This window comes from Tachypleus tridentatus, chromosome 4 (genome assembly GCF_004210375.1).
Source record: "Tachypleus tridentatus isolate NWPU-2018 chromosome 4, ASM421037v1, whole genome shotgun sequence".
In the NCBI taxonomy this organism is placed as follows: Eukaryota; Metazoa; Arthropoda; class Merostomata; order Xiphosura; family Limulidae; genus Tachypleus; species Tachypleus tridentatus.
In genome coordinates this window covers 88,162,970-88,183,886 of record NC_134828.1, presented here as the reverse complement: position 1 = coordinate 88,183,886, position 20,917 = coordinate 88,162,970, and the positions used below count along the sequence as shown (strand labels likewise).

Genomic DNA, 20,917 nt, shown 5'->3' with positions numbered 1-20,917 from the left:
CTTGTAACCTCAAAATAATCAATTTTCATACTGTAACTTTTAATGTGGTACTTTACAAAAATTTGGCATGCTTTCACTAACTGTTACAAGTCACATACATGCAAAAAAAAAATCTGATTTTTTAATTAACTATTTTTCCATCAATATATGAATCAAAGTTTACACTAGTTTAAGAAATTTAATTTCAAATGTTTATAGCATCTAAAAACCTCCTAAATAAATTTCACATGATTTTTAAAATTAAACTTATGTTTAGTTATTTGTTTCTTTTCTAATTCTGTATAGACTTGTCGACTAGACCAAACTTGGTTCATTGATTTACTGTTTTATGGCACAAAGCAGCTAGGCTGTCTGCACCAAATGTTTGGTAAAAAGGTAAAAGTAAATGGTGTAAAATTCATAAAAGGAAATGAAGGTAAAATGAAACAGCATTTAAAAACAAATAGCATAAAACCAATGTTGACATCTAGTCTACAATGTTAAGAGAGAAACCAGAATAAAAGGAGTTGTAAAAGACTTTCCATAACATAATGGTAATTATCATAACCTGCCAGGACTACTAACGAGTAGTTCAAACAGCAGTGTTAGTCACCTGAAGTTGGCCTTTCCAGTCCTGGTTCGGGTTATTTAATGTCATGGCCATTTTCTAATTTCAAATCGAACTAGAGAGATTGTGACTCTTAAAAGGGAACCACAATAAAAAAAGGTTTAATGAAGAAATATAAAACACTTAAATGACATTACAAAAAATTAATGGCCATTAAAAAACTAAAAACTTTATCAAGGTGGACAGTGTTACAGTCACCAATAACTCTCTAATGTTATGGACAAACCTTGAGACAGAACATGTTTAAAATAGTGCCGTCGTTGAGAGTCGTAACTTCCTGCTTCTGATCCTTACAGAAGCAAGATGGACAAAGTCCAATATAGGGTTTTATTTGGAAAACCTTGTTTTCGCGTTGCTCACTCCAAGTCGACTGCCAGCTGGCACTGAGCCAAGCCTTGAATACAGGACCATAGTCCATGTATGGAATAGGCACAGTGGTGATAGTACAAGCGCAGATAGATTTAGCTGCCATGTCTGTAAGCTCATTCCTGCAAATACCAACGTGGCCTGGTATCCAGAAAAAAAAAGTGGATAGAAGTAGATGTTAAATGAGAAATTGGCCAGTCGGTTTTGAATATCAGCAAGAACAGGGTGTGAACCAACGTGAAGTGATTCCAGGGCCAGTAGAGAACTAAGCGAGTCAGTATAAATAGTGCAGTTGGAGTACTGCTTAGCTTCAATATGATCCAGGGCGAGAGAAATGGCATACAGTTTAGCAATGAACACAGAAGCTGTAGAGGGGATTCTGCACACAACCATCGAACCACAACAAACTATGGCAGAGCCCACAGAGTCACCTGATTTGGAACCATCTGTATAAATTGTAATAGAAAGATTGTTCGAAAGATGTTCAGTAAACAAAAGCCGGTACTTCCAATCGGGAGTATCTGCTTTTCACAGATGACTTAAAGAAAGGTCACATTTGGGGACTGTAATAAGCCATGGCAGGATGAGCTGACCAGTGGATTCTGCAATGTTATCCAAGGACAGACCGAATTCATCCAATTGTGCCTGGATGCGAAGGCCAAAAGGAGCAATGGCAGATCATCTGTTCTGAAAAAGTATGGCCCACCGAGGAAGGAAAACACAACCCCAGGTGGGATGTTTTGGTAAGGAATGAAGTTTTGAAGCATAGAGTAAAAATAGTTGCAAACAGCAGAGATGCAAAGAAGATTCATGAGACTATATATAAGCTTTGAACTGGGGAGGTGTAGAAAGCCCCAGTGCAGAGCCGAAGTCCTTGATGATGAATGGGATCCAGCATCTTTAAGGCCGAGGGTCTGGCAGAGCCATAGACCAGTGATCCATAGTAGAGTTTCGATCAAATAAGAACATGATATCTTTAGCACAGAACATTGATCAGCTCCCCAAGTGGTGGAAGAGAGAACACAGAGGATGTTTTGTGCTCTTGTGCATTTGACCCGTAGCTGCTTGATGTGTGGTATAAAGGTCAGCTTACGGTCAAAGATAAGCCCCAAGAATTTGGTCTCAGGGACCACAGGCAGTGAAACTTCACCAATACGGAGTTCAAGATCAGGATGAGTACTCCATTAGCAGCAAAAGTGCATGCAACCGGTTTTAGAGAGAGAAATTAAAGCCATTTGCCGTGGTCCACTTCAGTACACGATGGAGGGCAATTTGTTGTTGGCACTCAATATACACAGAGCCCATTTGCAACATTGAGAGGGTCTTGTTCAGTGATGGCATTAATATTCATACTGAAAATTGTGGCACTCAAAACACAGCCCTGAGGGGCCCCAAGTTCCTGTAGAAAAGAAAGAGAAAGTGTCGAACCCACATGAACTTAGAATCTCCTGTCCGTTAAAAATTTTTTAATAAACATGAGTAAATGGCCACGTAACCCATAGAAATGGAGGTCTCACAAAATGCCATACCTCCATGTTGTGTCATAAGCCTTCTCAATGTCAAAGAATATTGATACAAGGTGTTATTGTTTGAGAAAGGCTTGTCTGATTGACGTTTCAAGTGGAATTAGGTGGTCCATGGTGGAGTGCTGTTGTCAAAACCCACACTTGGTGGGCGAGAGGAGGTTGTTTCATTTGAGGAACCAAACAAGACGAGCATTAACCATTCTCTCCAAAGTCTTACAGAGACAGCTCAAAGTAACTGGATGGTAGTTTGAAGGAATCTTGGGATCTATCTCAGGCTTAGAGAAAGGTAAGATAATAGCCTGGTGCCAGGCAGTAGGAAAAACAAACATTCTCCTGCCAGATTCGCTAAAAACAATTTGAAGAATATCAAGAGAAGCAGGAGATAGATGGCACAGCATGTCAGTGTACATCATCTGATCCAAAAGATGTACTGCCAGACTGATGAAGGGCCATTTTCAGTTCCACCAGTGTTAAGGGACAATTACAGTCAAAGAGGTAGTCAGTTAAAATGGAAAGAGGTGTACTCTCTGTCCGAGTCTTGATGGCCAAGAAGGTGGAGGAACAAGCAGAAGTATCTACCTGGCAAAAGCTTTCACCTACAGTATTGGCAATGCTCCAGACATCAGCTACCTCTTGGCCATCAGAGAGTGAGATCAAGAGGGGGGACAGAATTGTAGTGCCCAATGACCTGTCCCATATGACCTTGGAACTGGTGGTAGAAGATATGCTAGTTGTGAACTTAATCCAAGATTCCTTCTGGCTTTGACGTCTTACCCACCTAGCATGTGCATGGACCCGCTGGAAAGCGATGTGGTTTGAAAGTGTGGGATATCTACAGAAAGTATCCCAGGCCTGTTTTTGAGCCTTCCGTGCCATGTGGCAGGCAGGATTCCATCACGGATGAGAATATAGTTGAAAATGTGTCGAGGTTTTAGGAATACACTGAGCAGCTGCTTGTATAATACAGTCAGTTACTGCTGCCACACAGTCGTCTACTGATGGCTGATCGACGATGGCAGGATCAAGTTCTGCTAGAGTAGTGAAAGTGGACCAGTCTGCTTGTTCCAGTTTCCACTGGGGCATGCAGGTAGGGATGGCATCGACCATGGGCAGTCTCTCTCAAAAGTATAGGAAAATGATCACTGCCTAGTGGATTATTGTCAACCCTCCATGAAAATGGGAGAATAATGAAGGGGAGCAAACCGAGAAATCAATAGCAGTAAAGGACTGACTAGGTGCATGAAAATAAGTGGAAAAACCAGTATTGAAAAGATAAAGGTTGTGATCAGAGAGCATACGCTCTACAGAGCAAACCCTCCTATCAATAACAGCACTTCCCCAGAGGGGTGATGTCCATTAAAGTCCCCCAGGATTAGAAAGGGAGATGGCAACAGTTCAATGAGAGCATCAAGGTCTGATTGATCATATGTCTCTCCAGGCAACAGGTAGAGAGAACAAACAGTGATGGTATGACCCAAGGAAACATGGGGACGTTCTTAAAATCCCTCTCAACAATAACTCCTCGTGACGGATTCAAGGAAGCATGAAGGGTAACCTCAATAGGTACATCCCCAATTGCCTTTGAATTCAAGAGGAGTTCACTGTGTTGGGATGTGGATGTTTCAACCAACATGTCTCCAGATTGAAGCTTTACTGACTTTGGAGAGCCAGCAAGTCCCTCCAGTCCCTTCTGAATAAAACAAAATGGGGATATTTGCCCTTAAGGTTTTTCTGGAAGAGAATGTAGGATGAGAAAATGAGGTACAACTGGTGGTACAGACGTTGAAGATTTGTGATCAGTCTTCAAGATGTGGACGTTTACCTATTGACTGTTTTTTCACTATTTTATTTGAATTTTTATTTGGAGGATCCATAGGAAAAAAAAGAAAATTTCGGTGCCCACTGACCCCACCCACCGTGGAGCCCTACAAGGGGATGCACTACAATGTCAAGCAAGGAGACTGCAGCAACACCAGGGTTTTGTGAGCACTATACCCAAACACCAGCATCAGATACAATGTCCACAACACCTGTTGAGAACTTCCAACACTGGTACTTAGTTGACTCTAGCCCAAGTGGACCAGCCAAAGGCTACCCCCATCTACAGGAATTTAAGGCCAAAGTGGTGTGTTGGGGTTGGACCCCTCAATCACCAGAATCCTCTCCTCCCCTTCACGAGTCACCATGCACAGCAAACACGTGGGTAGATGTTTAAATCCCAGAGGAGGTAACCTGAAAGTACAAAACCTTCCCCTGGGAGGTCCCCTCACCACGTACAGGAATCCACACCGAGGGGTAGACCGAACTTGTTATCACTATAAAACAAATTTTAAATAACTAAGTTACTTTTTCGTCTTTCTATATTAACTGCATATTGTAACAGGAAACTACATTTGTTTATCCTAAATAGCATAAGGGTCATAACAGTTTACATGCATTTGTACTTAATTTTATTGTCCTTTGAACTGTGTCTGACATACAAGTAAATCACTCACTAAATGTATAGTTCAAGTTACCCTACTGAATGACATATTACACAAACTACTAACAAATATACTTTGTGAAGAATTATTATTCTTTGCTCTACATAATCTAACCTAATAGATTTCTAGTTTTTGCATTTTAGTTACTTTTACAACAATAGGTAAAAATATATATATGAAAAACAAAAAATATAATACTTATCTTTCACCTCGTTTTTTTAATATTGATGGTACTAGTATATTATATAATTAAATTTTTATTCACTTTAATGCACCAGAAAATACAGGTTAACAACTCACAAAGCAAACAATGTCCTATAACTTTTATAATTTAATTGGTTTTTATAATCATATAGAAGAACCTTAAAATAATTCCACAAGTTTTTCAATCTGAATATCATCATAAAAATTTAAATTAGGGACAAAATAAATAGTACTTTGTATTAAAAACAACAATATAATTCACTTGGTAGGTTAAACTTTGTCTTTCTATTGGTTATAAATGATATAAAACATCAAATAGAATTACTGGCAACTTGTGAAAAATGTGATTGGTGGGCACAGGTTCGACTCTCTTTTGTGAGTCCTATACATAAAAATCAAGTTTATAAAAATTAAAAATTTGCCTTTATATAAACCTACATTATAATGCGTAAATTATGTTAAACTAAATAGTTTAGGCAGGGAAGATAAATAACTTAGAGAAGAGGGAAGACCGAGAAAACAAATAATTCTCATAGTAGGGAAGACTCAAAATTTTCAAAATTATTTCCTTATAAATTAAGGACTGAAAACTTAAATAATATTAAAATTTGATTTATTAACTACATTTGGATGCTAAGTTCATTTATATACATTGATCACAAAGTAGTTTAAATAAATTTTGAACACAACTGCAAAGTTTTGTAACATGTACATGTTAATATACCTGTAGAGAGAGGATTAAAATATGAACTAATATGTAGAGTTACTATAAGAACTTACTTTTCACTGATGTCTGCTGCTCCCTTGAGTTGCATGAACAAGCTATCATTACCACAGGAAGGCAATGAGCAAAGTCGGTTTTGGTGGATTATATCAGAGTAATTGTAACCATCTGTGATAACAAAGTAGACAGGAGGGCCCACTGATAAGTACTGATAAATGTGCTTGAAGTAGTTTAACATGTAGGAATCCTGTATGAAAAACAAGGCTATATATCAAGTATATTGACCCAAACTTAATATCATTTCAGTAAAAAAGTAAACTTTTAGACGGTATTGTTTCTACAAGTCATCAATCAAATACTTAATTTTCACATATCAGTAGTGGTTTAATAAATCTAACCACAAAAAAAATATTTTTTTAAAATCATATCACTCTGTATGAATGCAGGATCCATGAGATCTTATCATATAATAATCTAAGCCAAAAGTAATAATATAACTGTGGCATATTATGAAAACATTAACTTTCAGACATCAATGATACATGGCAGAAGCTGTAAAACAGTTGTGACAAAAAAAAAACTAAATACATTAAAATATGTAAAGTTACTTTTCCCTTCCATAAATACAATACTAATGCTTTATTACTCAGTATTAGAAATTTAACATATTACAAATTACATCTAATACGAGGTAATATTTTATGTTAAATGACCAAGATCCACAAAAACAAAAAAATGCCAAATTCCATACCTCTGGCATAGAAAGGTCTTGGTCAAACCCAATATCAATCTTGTCTATTACAGCCACTGAAGAACAGAACCAAGCTGAGAAAACTGAAAGCTGGTAAAAATAAATTAGTTTATATTTAGTACAAGCAAGTTTTGTTCACCCTGTGTATGTAAATTATCCACCTTCTTAAATTATATTTATTTAAGCTACAAAATATTACTAACAAACAAAATTATTACTTACCACCACAAATCGTACAAAGTTCTTCATAAGGAAAGGTGCATAGATATTTTTAAAAAAATTGAACAAAAGACTGTGTGAAGCTTTGGTTTTCTTCATTTTCTTTGAAGCCTGGATGCAGCAACACAGATCCAAACGATTGTTCTGATTCAAAACATTTAAAATCTTTAAATGTTTATATATCTACTTAAAATGTTTTTATGTATATGAAACATTCAAAACATTTAATAACTTATTCAAAACTATCCAAATCTCTTAAATTGACACAAAGAAAGGACTTAAGACTGAGAATCTTTACTAGACTAATTATAAATTTTACAGATTTTGTAGTTTGTTATTTTTTAACTGCAACTATTTTCAAAACATGAGTAACAATTCCTATGATTTCTTAAATATGTATAACTATTATGAAACACTGCTTTAATGCACCATTTAACAATATTAAATTGCATAATTTGTTTCTCTCATGCCCACATAAAAGTAAATCTTCAACTATACCTCTTGTCTTTTGGCATCAAGAGTAAAAAGCCCAAGGAAGCAAGTCATCTGAAGAAGGAAATTGATGATAAGGGCCACTCCAGCATACAGTGCAAACAGTTTAACAGCTGGCATCTCAGTCAGGGCTCCTATAAAACACAGGTGCCATGACATGAAGAAATATAAGAAAATTAGTTAAAAAATCACTAACACTTATCATCCTACTTAAGTTTTATTTTATGATATTCTAAGCTCATGCACAAATTATTGTAGTTAAAAAATGTTTCACTTACTGAATACTATCTTGTGAATGAAATAAAATGAAAATTAACCTACCAATAAAGAAGCAGCTGGACATAGACAGACTAGACAGCATCATACTGGGTGCTACTTCACCAACAATACGACCAATTTCTTCTTGCATTGTTTCATGTGGTAGTCGTTCATCTCTCTGAAAACAAAAGTTTGTAACAGCAACAATAATATATACTGCTTATAAACGTTTCACTTGAAAAGGTATTCATAGTCTTAAATACTTCCACTGGTAAAACTGAAACTAATTCAAGTGATGGAATAAATACCACACAGAATTAAAAAAAAAAACTCTTCCAATAATATCATTGTTTATCATATTTACCTGATAAGCTTGCACTAGAATAAAAATATTGTCCACACCCACAGCCAACACAAGGAAAGGTATCACCTCTATAATAATCAATGTTGCTGGCACTCCTAAAAAGCAGAAAATTCCAAGAGATGACAACACTGACAATAACACAATTACAACTCCAGCCAGACCCAGGGAGATCTTGGAATCAACCTAACAAACAAAACAATCCAAAGTGTTAATACAACTTTTTTTAGAATGTTTATGTTGTCAAATTTCCAAACTTTTGTTGTAACAATGTTTTAAAAAAAACAAACTAATTTTAGAATTTTAGTATTTTAAATTTTAATCAAATTTTATTTTATATACATCCAATTAACTTGAATGATATTATTGTATTTCTTCTGATACTTTAATGTCTTCGGAGTAGTCACCAATTACAGATACATATTAATAATACAGAAATAAACAAAACTATTGGTGAACTATGTCAGGTCAGACTACAAAAATACTAACAATATTCTACATCAAAATCAATTTAGAATCAATAAATACTTTATTTATAATAAATTATTTATTATTTTATTTATATGCATTGTTTGATTATTATAAATCTAACAATAATATGTAATTAATTTTGAGGCACATTTGAGTCGTCAGAATATTTTGCTGTCAATTTCCATACTCTCTAAACCTAATTAGGCTACATAAAAGTATATATAGCATTTGGTAGGATCATAAATGAGGAGACACACAGAGACGACTCTTTGATGATATCAAACCTTTTCATTAAAACAAGGTACGTAATATCTGAGGCTTCAACCAATAAACACAGATATAACACCTCCAATACAAAAAAGGAAAAAGTTGGAAAAAAGCAGTGTTTTTCCAATAAATATCAGAAATGGTTAGTTTGTTAGACATATAAACTGTAGCTACAATTATGACTATATTGCCTTGAAATATTACTTTGAAGGAAAAGGAAAATGCTAAATCCATTGGTATGTTTTTATAAATATATAAAATATTAGAAGCTCTTACAATCCTTTAAATGAAAATAGAACTGTTTTGTACTTATTACTTCCATAAAAGAAATCAGTATACAAAATGTGTACAATATATTAATATACTCACTCCAGTATTAAAAGCAAAAACTCAAAACCCACTACTTAAAGGTGTCTAAATAAAACTAACACAACTAAAAATAAATACCAAATACAATAACATTTGATTTAGGTGCAAGTTGACTATATTAACACTTTTATAATGAAAATGACAGTAGTTTCACTCACACACACAAAGTATAAAACTTTTAACACTTATCTGATTTGTGGTTTTATTGAAAGAAATTTATACTGATGGAATATATAGATTAGAGTGCTGATCACAATTTTTTTTTTTTTTTGAAGGGCAGATGAACACAGATTTGTGAGAGAGGGACATAAGACTTTATCAGAACTTGTATACTATTAAGATTTAGATTAACTACATTTTTAATGCCATATTTATTCATATACCATGATAACAGCATAGTTTAATTAAATCTTGAATTTAATTCACTAAAGCTTCATAACATGTGCAGAAAGAATGTCCATAGCAAAAGTATTAACAGCTTAACCCCTCTGCATTGCTCTCCTTTTCTGCTCATGTCAAGTGTGGCTTAGAGTTAGCATTTAAGTTAACTACGTTTTGTTTATATTATACCAATCAATATAGTATAAAACTATAGCTAATTATTCATATCTTATTATTATTATACAAGTTTTAAGTTTTTAATTTTGTAAAGTAATATTTACAAAAATTCTGAATTTCCCATAGTGTGAGAAATGACATTTTACTAGTTTATTCATCATCCTTCTAATACATGCTAAATGTACCTAAATTACTCACTATAAAATCACCATTGCTCTAACAAAGCATAATTTTATAGCCTTCAATGTTATTTGATTTTAGAGCCATCAAATAGAAAATTATACCCCCCCTTGCAACATCCATCTGTCACAACCTTTCTTTTTGATTTATTAGTTTTCTCTTACTTTTAATACCATATGATTTATAACTAATAGAAAGCCAAGATTTTCATGTATCAAATAACATGTTACCTTTTATAAACTGAAAAGTGTCAAGCTTCATTTCCACAGGAGACATACCAATTAGCTTGGATTAAATTATAATAGCTATTACTGCATAGTTTAAAATCCAGAAAAAAGTATGGTAGTTATGTTATTCAATATTCTATGGTGCCTTATTTAATTAAATAAATAAAAAATTATGTAGTGCATTACTACCATTAGTATATAAAAGTAGGTTTATGGGTCAATGGCAGTTGACAACAAAAAAGAAAAAAATCCAGGTAAGTGTTTTTGTTTTCCATTTCATTTGTATTCTTTATTTATTAATATAAAAATAACTAAAATGTACAAATAGTAATCTCTTTAGATAAGGTTAGAGTAGGTAAAATAAATAATACAATAATTTTTCACAAGACACACACGCAAGCAGCTCAGAGTAGTTTGTGAGTAATGTTATTCAATAGTGTAAAGTTAGTCTCATGTTCCTAAAGGTTTTACAACTTATAAAAAAGGTGCAAATACTGGTTAGACAGTTCAAAGGACAATGAAACAATAAAATTTAAGTATAAATATATGTATAATGTTACGGGTTTAAAGCTACTTACGATAAACAAAAGTAATTTCATGTTACAATTTAAAGTAATTATAGACAGAAAAGAGTAATTTAGATTTATTACAATTTTATTTTGGTGGTTTACAAAGTTGGCACAAATTGACCAACTTTGTATGGAGTTAGGATATAGAAAATAACAGGTAAAATGTAGTTTACTTGAAACAAATGTTAAGGTATTTATGAGCTTTCAGATTAAGCAAGTTAAATTTGAAATTTTTAAGACGAAGTATTTTTCAGCATAACATTAAAATCACTTCACAATTGGAACTAGTTAAAAAAAGGGCTCAGTATATTCACAGAAAAAATTTAGTTATTTAAAATACTTTAAACTCCTGATTTTTTGTAAGCGAAAGACTTGCAATGTTTACTGAAAGTATGCCAAATGGTTGGTCAATTTGATCAAGCCAGTGTAGAGAGATTAAAAAAAATTTTATATCAATTCTACAAAAACACAGAATACAAATGTAACAATATTTGGCTTGGCACTATAAACTTATTCCTGCAGTATCTATCAAGATCAAAATTTGTAAACAAAGAATGAAGACTGACCAGCACAGTCTTGCAGCTATTTACTTCTCCTAATGCAATGGCAATGTATGCAAACATTATAACATAACTAATAGCTATAGTTATGATGTCTGAATGGCTTCCCCTTTCTAGTTCATCTTCAATGGATCGCTGTACAAAACAAGAGAGAAGAACTGTCAATAGGGGCTTGAAACTTGATACCAGACAGCACTTTAATAATTTATGATTGCATTCAAATATTAAGATTTTCATAAGATGAATTATTAAATTGCTTAAAACATTAATTTTAGACAATGGGTGTTGACTTTGTTTACTGAACAAAATTCTTCTTAAACTACAAAATCAAACATAAAAAATATTAGTTTAGTTTTCATTTGATACATTATAGAGTACTGAAGAAAACAGTAAACACTTTGAGAAGGTTGGAGAAAATACACTAGCAAGGCAAGTACAGTTGAGTAAACTAAAACAGCTATTTCTAATAACTGAAAATAAAATGCACAAAACCAACCTCTGCTTTAAATGCTACAGACATGTTTGAACTGCTGAAGTTTTTCATAAAGTCAATAAACCTAAAGGAACAAAATAACATTTATCATCTTAAAAAAAGTATACTCATGGGTAAAATTATAATATCAGAGTTAATCCTGATTCATTACATTAATTTATAAAGCTATGGTAGTATATACTTTTAACATGAATAGATCCAACATGATAAAAGTTTTACACTTTCATTAACATTCAAACACAATGTATATTTCCTACTTTAGTATTAAAGTGGAAACCAATTCTTCTCTGAGGGTAAGCATTTCTTTTAAAAAGAAATGGTTATTTGTCTCCTTACAATATGCAACTTTTAGATATGAGGTTTTTTTTTCCCTATTTGTTTTCAAATTAATTCCAATAAATACTTATCTTCAACTTCAGAGATTATCTAATATGGCCAAACAGTTGTAAGAAAAAGAAAGTTTTTGTTTTTTTGAAAATAACAATTTGTCATTAAATTTTTGATATTCTAATGAAAATAGCACAATTTCAGATAACTTCTGAAAAGCTAATAATAATAATAATAATAATAATATACAGTGAAAGATGAGCATATTAATGATTCAAGAATGTTAAGAAATTCCTAACAATTAACTTTGGTTGACTGGAACATTACAACATGACCACTTGGAACCTAAAAAGCTGACAGTATGAACCTGAAAGAATGCAAATATAATACTAAATATTTATCTGTAAATAACAATAGCATATGATGACAGTATTTTGATTCACGTTAAATATATTTAATACAACCAGAACAATTAGTTCAACATAATTAAACAGAAAGTCAAAATAATCTCCATCTTATTACTATTAGATGAATATAAAATGAAGATAAAACTAATATACTTCAGAACAGGACAATATAGAAACCACTTACAGTTCTTCCCATTCTAAGGCATTCTTGTTCATATCTGGATCATTATAATTGTTCACAGGAAAAGTGATAACCAGAGCTGAAGCTGTGTGGAAAGTATTATTCTCAAATCCACCAAAAGCAACTGCAGGGGGTATCAAAGGCCCACCATATGGTGCAAGACAATGAAATTGATACCCATTGCTGTAAAGTATAAAGATTTGTATTCTTTGACAGATTATTTTGGCAGAGTATTCATGATAAAACTTTGTAGAATGGATGGCAAGTGCCTGTTTTGGAAACAAGTGTAGAGGATGATGTTGAAAGTCTTCTGCTATTCAGAAGGCAAAGGCAAAAGTCATGATGACTTTTGAAATATCATCCTCTATACTTGTGTCTCCATAACAGGCAGTTACCATGCATTCTACAAAGTTTCATCATAAAGATTTGTCTTAATGTCCAGAAAAATAAACCACATGATAAACTTAATTAAACAAACATTTTAGCCCATTAGACAACATACAAGAAAGTTATTTAAACTATGGAGGTAGCGAGTAATGGTTGATTAAAACTGTTTTGAAAATGAACACTTTCATTCACCTAATTATCAGTTAACCAAGAAGGTTGTCCATTTTAACAACTTTCAAGATGGGTAACAGGATTAAAACATTTGTTCAGAACCTTGTAGTTAAAACTTAAGTCAGTCCAGAATTACAGTGTAGTATTTCACAATTCTTAGATTGCCTACATCAATAATCATTTAAAATAAACATATTCAAAAGGATATAACCCTATCATATTAATTACTAGAAGTTTCTGAAAAATAAATGACCTAGACATATCTGACTAAAGATATATCACACACACACTAGGTATGAAACAGTAAATGTCATTTTTCATGCCATTATATTTCTGACATGAAGCAGCTCTTTACGTAATACATTAATGATACCACACAGACTACCTTCAAAAGGCAACAAAAACAAACATGGTTTTATCATTATCGTAACAACAGAAAGGCTCTATTTATACAAAAAAAATAACAATAAATTTTAAAATTTTCCTTTTTTAAAGGAAAAACTGGAATTACCTTGTACAATCTAGTATATGTGAGAGATATTCTTCTGGTAAGGAAGTTTCTCCATCACTGAAGAAAGAATGAAAGTAGGCAAAGACACTTTGTACAACACAAGCTTTATTTTCTGGAGATAAAGGAGCAAGACAGATATCTGACAAGGAGATACTGTTGTTCTCTTTTCTGACCACCAGACTTTCTATTTTCCTTTGTAGGTCTAGAGCCTGTAGAAGGAGGAGGAAAAAAAGAAAGTTAAACATGATATAAAACTCTCTTAAAAACTGCAATATCCTTTTTCTTAAATGATAGCAACTGGCTTTGCTCTTGCCGAGATTTGAAACACATAAATATGTACATACACCCTCGTGCAAATTAATTGAAACAAGACTGAAGATTACGATTTTGCCAATTTGTTGCGTTTTATTTCGAGAATCCAAAAATTACTCACAAATTAATACATGATATGACTGACTTTATTTTTCAGAAGATCATTAATCCACTTTGGCATTGAGTCCATGAGTTGACTGCAATCTGTACTAATTTTTGGATCACGGTACCACACCTCAATTATGGCCTCAATTAGCTTATCTTTCATAGTTCAGTCTTTTCCTTAAATTCTTTCTTTAAAAATTGCCCAAAGATTTTCAATATGATTTAAGTCCAGAGAGTTTCCAGGCCAATCTAGCACCTTTATTCGCATTGTAGTCTTAAAATTCTTTATAAGTTTCAATGTATGGCACGGAGCCAGATTTTGCTGAAAAATGTCAGATCCATCTGGAAATCTCTCTTTCAATTCTGGAATGACTCTTCTCTGCAAAACTTCGATGTACTGTGGTCCTCGCATCATGCCTTCTACGATATGTAAACCTCCAATGCCATAGTAGCTAAAAAAGCCCCAAAACATCTTCAAGGGATGTTTTACGAACTGATTGATGTGAGATTCTCGAAGTTTCTCACCTGGAGATCTGCGAACATGCAGACTTCTTTGACCCTGTACAAAGAAATGAGTCGTCACTGAATAACACCTTCCTCCATTGTTCTTGCATCCAGTTCTTGTATTTCAGACCCCATTGATACCGTTTTTGCTTCATTGACTTGGTAAAAAGTTGTTTTTTGACTGGTCTCCTTGCCCTTCTAACAATTTTGAATGATGTAATATTCCTCAAAATTTCATCATATATCCCAAAATTGATCGACCGTACTGCAAAACACAGCTAATGACGCCGTCTGTGTGAAAAATGACTATTAAAGGAAATCAGAGGGTCCAGTGAGCCTACACTGGCCGCCATGCTGAAAATATTGTAAAATGACCATTTGTTTCAATTAATTTGTACAAGGGTGTATGTATATATACATATTTATGTATATACATGTGGACAGTTAATTTTGATTAACCAGATTATTGTGTTTCTGTGAGAGACAAACTTTTTATTATAGCAAATACCACACCTATTAAATTCACTTTTATTTTTGATAATGATATAATGATTTTAATATTTTTAATGCCTACAGTTAAAGCTCTTGACATGAATCACCACCGTGAATAAAGTTTTAGTGTATCCTATATGTATTTTGAATATACAATACTGTTTTGTTACTGCTTGGTTTATTTAGCAATTGAATATTTAATTATCATTTAATTTTCAAAACAATGTTAAGAGTTAATTACTATCAAAACAATAGTTGTGACGAGTTTAATTACATTATTCTGTAAAAGTCGTGCATTGTACGTGTACTTTAATTGCTGTAACAGGCTTTTGTAATATTGTTGACATCATTTTACTTGAGCTTCTAAATATTTCTGGATTTCTCTATTGCATGTTATAAAGTTGTGGAAAGAAATAAAAATAATAAAAGAAAACGTAGACGGTACGATTTGTCAGTTTAGCTGTACAGGTGATATCTAGCAAGTTTCACAGCTTGAAATATAACAAAGATAGGGAAAAATAATTTATTTTGTCAAATGGATTCTAAAGTAATTGAACTAGCCTCTGTAGACTTGACATAAAAGAGAATTATTTAAAGCTCTTGATACAACAAAAAAGTGAATTTATTACTGACTGTGCTATAATAAAAGAAGATAATAAATAATTCATCCTCTTAATTGGGTTCTAATGTAACCAAACAAGCTTATGTAGACCTTTGATGAAAAAGTGAATTATTTAAAGCTCTAGATTCAATTGTTGTAACAACTGTGTGTGTGTGTGTGTGTGTGTGTGTGTGTGTGTGTGTGTGTGTGTGTGTGTGTGTGTGTGTGTGTGTGTGTGTGTGTGTGTGTGGATACAGAATTATTTTAAAACAAGTGGATTATATGCTGACCATTTACTGTTGGCATTTATTGCCAACAAATCACAGAACCTACTGTGAAGAATTCAATCATATACAAAAACCTGATAATTCATGTAAGTTTGTTTTGGTGGAGATACATTTTATAAGCAAGTCCAGTGCTTCTTTCTCTCCTCATAAGAAAACTGCAAGTGTATCTGCAGACAGCTAAGTTTTAGTAAAATAAGAACAGCTAAATATTATCAATATAACTATTCCAAAAAGTTTGGAGTCAATTAACCCCTTAGCTACAGAATGCATCATATGGTGTGACTATAAACTGACAAGCAATTGCAGAACACACAATAGGGTGCACCTTAATTTCTTTTAAGCAAACAGCCTGTGGAATACACCAAATTAATTAGTGCTCTATTGTTTTCAATGCAAAATTTCTGTAGCTAAAGAGTTAATCATAGTTGTCTTTCATTTACTTTAACATAACATGCAAGACAGAAAGCAAGCTGATTCAAGTTTTAAACATGTTTTTGTGCTATATTATGTCATATATGGAAGTTACCATACATATTTTACAGAATGAGTACATCACATCATTCCAACATATAGTGATAATGCTATGAAGACTTTCCTATTTGTACTTTACATATTTCAGAGGTTTATAATGCACAAGTACTAATTTTCAGTACATGTCAAAAGTATGTTTAAACACTAAACCTGCATTTATTTGTTGTTCTTTTTTTTTGATTGTATATATTTAATCTTTTTATCTGCAGTTTCATCATAGGTTTGCTTACAGAAGTTCCAATAGTTGGTTCAGACTCCTCCTCTAAATTTTTAGAAATAATTAAGAGTGCTAAATCAGTCACAGTTTATGAGTTATTAGATTAATTCTTCTAAATCTTGGCCAAAACAGATCCTTGAAATATCTAACTATTTGCAATACACAACTGGACTTAAAAACAATTTCCTATTCAAATTGTTAATCAGTAGCAAATAAAAAAAAATCTTTAAATGCAGCATTTTTCTCCAAGAAGAATAATTTTATTATAATAAAGTTTGACTTCAACAACCATACCTCAAGAAGGAACTCCTTCCTAAACACAGGACCCCAGGTATAGTTAGCAAAACCATCCTTGTCCACTTCTGCTACAAAAGATTTGTTGTTTTTTGGGGTTATGATGATCTGTTCTACTCGATAGAAAGGGCTGTAAAATAGGTACTTAATTTAATCAATTTTTTTTTTATTCATGTGTATTTCAAAAAAAAAAAAATAATTAGTGATACAGAAACATGAGTTTATATCAATTGAATGAAATTAATAAGTATTGTAAATAATAAAGTTCACAGTCAAATTCTGTTTTTCAAATTTTCAACTATTAACAAATAAATATATATGTACACACACACAAAAGTATATTGTTTTAAAATAAAAATTGAAGGAAGTTTTACACCAAAGTCATTAAAAATTGTAAGTATAAACAGAACAAATCAACTGGTCCAACAGGTATTAAAACTGAATTACAATAAAAAAAACACCAACAACAATCAAATGTTTGATTTTGTTTACCAGTTTAGAATAGATAACTATACCATGTAGGGTTAAATGCCAAACCAATCTAAATAAATTTAGGTTTTGTTAAGAGGTGAAGGTACTTTACATTCAGTTTTACTTTGTTTACTATTTTATTTTGATTTTCTAAAAACAGCACCAAGAAACAAACACTAAAATTACGCACCCAAAGTGCTGGTTGAAGTATTCCATGTCTTGTCGTGCCTGACTAGTATGGGATACCCACAAGTCAACAGGATCAGTAGTTACTTCAAACTTGAAAACTAACCCCAAACCAAGTAGTAAACTCATCAACAGAGCCAAAATTGTAACTGGTATAGGATGACTGGCAGCAAATGTTCCCCATGTACAAAACAAAGATTCCAAAATACGTTCCGTGCTTGCCCCAAGTTTCTCAAAACAAGATATGTTATCAAGGATCTGGGTTTTGAGTGCACTGCCATTTTTATCATCCTGTATCTCACCCTCACTGATACTATTCATTGTGGATGATGCTGAAATACCCTTATCAACTGATTGAGGTTGTGATGAATCTGTTTATATAAAACATTAAGATTCATGATCAACTGCAAAGACCAAGTCAAAACAGTCTTAATAATGACAACTACATCTTTAAAAATAAAATTGCAATTTGTACCTCCAGTACTACAATAAAATTAGATTTTCACACAAAGTAGACTGCAAGAATATGGAGATTACACTAAACTTTCTTAAACAACTTACAAATTTAGAATTTAATTTAAAATTTAAAAGGTGTATTACAATCTGTGTGTGCGTGTAAAAACACATTAAATGTTGATACCCAATATTTCATAAAGGATCTCCATGAAAACTGAATTTTAATTTAAAATTATTTTTCTGTATTTATTAAAGAAACTTAAACCATTTTATTATTGTACAAAATACACAAACCATCTTGCATGTTAATACACTTGTACAATATACATAATTGAAGAATGTATACTACAATGCACATTTAAACAATCTTAAGCATGGTGTTAGACATTTGCTAGAGTATTTATTATTCAGAATATTTATTATAATTTCAAGAATAGAAAAATTCAAAATACCAATTAAATAAAATATGTTCAGTTTGAATAGCCACACTTTAAACAAAACATTCAAATCTAATTTTTAAAAAGATTTAATTTCATTTGTCAATGATTAAAAATTAGGCTTTTAAACAAGATAGGTACAGAATAGAGGAAAAACAAACAATTGTACCTTTCACAAATATTTCATTTATTAATGACTGTGGTTTTGCCAGTAAAGGCAATTTTATCTTTTCCATCTTAAATAATGACTAGAGATATTTATGTCAATAAAAATTACACAACAGAATAAATGTAATAATGAAAAATAAGTCCTGTTTTAAATTTGATATAATAAATTTAGATAATGGGTAGTTATATCAATCATCTTAAACAATAACTTAATCTGATAAAGACATTTTGAATGCTACTCCAACCTATAAAGATAATCTACAACATCTCTCACAGTTAATGACTACTTCCCAAGCCTAATTGAGACATTTCTGAATATCTGTACAAATACTTAAGAGCAATATGTTACAGCAAAAATGGAAACTTGGTAAACTGAAGACAAAGCAATTTATTTAGTTAATCCTTTCACTAAGGGCTTGGTATAATACATACAAATTCATTCTACACATTTGCACACATTAAGTATTTGCACTATAACTTTTGATACGACATGTATTTTCACAAAATCTGGTAGACTCTCAGTAAAAAATACAAGTATTTTATAAAAAACAAATCAGATTTTTAAAGAAATATCAAGTTTGTTTCATTACTAGTGTGGGTGCAAAGTGATTTCATGTTATAATTGAAAAGAACTATTCATTCCAAAAATTTCATATTTGTGTAATCTCCCTTAATACACTTCAAATGTTTGTTTTAAATAAGACTTTATATTTTGTTATCTTCCATACTCTAATTATATGGGATGTCATTTCACCAACTTCACAACCATCATAAAAAAAATCAGGAAATATGAATTAATTTTCTCTTGCTAGAATGACTAAATGTTATAACATGAAAATACACATTTAGTCTAAGTTGCTTAAATCTCGTAACACTATATATTTTTTTTATTATATTGACCTTCCAGTCATGCCTAGCTAACATTACACAACTTGCAATGACCCAATGCATGTGCACTCATGTTACTTATCTAATATAAAAGTGACCTTTAGCCTGCCCTGTGTTTTAATGGACTAGTATTTTGTAATATATAGTCACATTTCAATTACTATACATTATATATGTATATAGATTACTATTTAGAAATAAATTATGAAACCTTTCTTAAAATATAGAACAATAAATCAAGAAGTAAAACAAACAATTATTTCTTCTTGCTACAACCTTTTAACTCTGCTGCTGTTGGACATAAGTTGCTAAGCCTTTTAAAATTTTGCACATGGAAGACACCAAATCAATTTTCTTTAGGTTTTATATACAAAGTTGAATAACGAACAAATAATAAATAACTATACTAATTTCATAGAATTCCACTATAATTTGTTAAGCTTAGTAACAAAGATGTATTTAAATTTTAAAAAACATGAAACTTCCAGCAGAGTAAAGACACAGCCTACCTTCATAAAATATTGGTTCAAAAAAAATGTGGTAGCATTTTTGCAGATCAAAATGGTTGAAAACCACTCTAAGCTGATTATTCACGTCATAAAATGTAGTAAGCAGGGGTGTTGATCCTGGGGGGATGTGTGGTATACATCCCCCCCTTCATTTTAGGTGGGGGGTATGGTGCATACAATCATCCCCCCTACAGTTGCTCTGTTGAATTGTTTTATTGCATCACAGGCCTACAAATTGTGTGTTTGTTCTTGTCATTCTCGTGTTCTTACCAATCGAATTACATAATTAGGCCTAGATGTAGGCTTTTTCAGTAGCCGAAATGTACATCTTTAATATAGGCGTGCTTCTAAGCTTTTTGATCTAAGCGATAGTTCATAAGTATCAGTCAGTAGGCTTAAGTATACATGCAAGGCTTGCAAGCACCATCACAGAATCTACCGATGTTTTGTACATTGTGTAAGATTTAAGTAAAATTTTCATCACAACAGATTGAACAGACCACGAAATTGGAGAATATTACTCCCAAGTGTAAACTCCTGTGATCTAGATCTGGCAGGCCATTTGTAGCTTGTAGCTGCATTAATCTTATGTTATATTGTGCAGTTTTCCTACGACATTTGTTCTTATGCATGTCTAGCCGGTTTTATTGTTGAACGCCTTACTCTCCTTAGCTGCAGAAGCTGCTGACCAAAGTGTACGTTTAGTGTACTGTTAACGACAGGTTTGGGCTGCTCAAATCCAGATGTACCCTATATTACCCCCTCCGCTCCCTTTAGTCTGAGCCTCGAT

The 20,917-nt window shown here is 32.4% G+C and overlaps 1 protein-coding gene across 3 annotated transcripts in view; it reads right to left on the bottom strand.

Annotated features, from left to right (window-relative positions):
• The window catches only part of LOC143249646 (NPC intracellular cholesterol transporter 1-like), a 62,957-nt gene that overhangs the window by 12,347 nt on the left and 29,693 nt on the right, over positions 1 to 20,917 (bottom strand). For all 3 annotated transcript variants that reach the window (XM_076499892.1, XM_076499890.1, XM_076499889.1), the window contains exons 8-19: positions 17,674 to 18,040; positions 17,013 to 17,142; positions 13,670 to 13,878; positions 12,604 to 12,783; positions 11,689 to 11,749; positions 11,199 to 11,327; positions 7,995 to 8,177; positions 7,694 to 7,808; positions 7,379 to 7,506; positions 6,884 to 7,024; positions 6,662 to 6,751; positions 5,967 to 6,157 (exon numbers count right to left, since the gene is read on the bottom strand). In XM_076499892.1, coding sequence (XP_076356007.1) covers positions 5,967 to 6,157; positions 6,662 to 6,751; positions 6,884 to 7,024; positions 7,379 to 7,506; positions 7,694 to 7,808; positions 7,995 to 8,177; positions 11,199 to 11,327; positions 11,689 to 11,749; positions 12,604 to 12,783; positions 13,670 to 13,878; positions 17,013 to 17,142; positions 17,674 to 18,040 — 1,924 coding nt within the window. The remainder of the gene's footprint in view (positions 1 to 5,966; positions 6,158 to 6,661; positions 6,752 to 6,883; positions 7,025 to 7,378; positions 7,507 to 7,693; positions 7,809 to 7,994; positions 8,178 to 11,198; positions 11,328 to 11,688; positions 11,750 to 12,603; positions 12,784 to 13,669; positions 13,879 to 17,012; positions 17,143 to 17,673; positions 18,041 to 20,917) is intronic.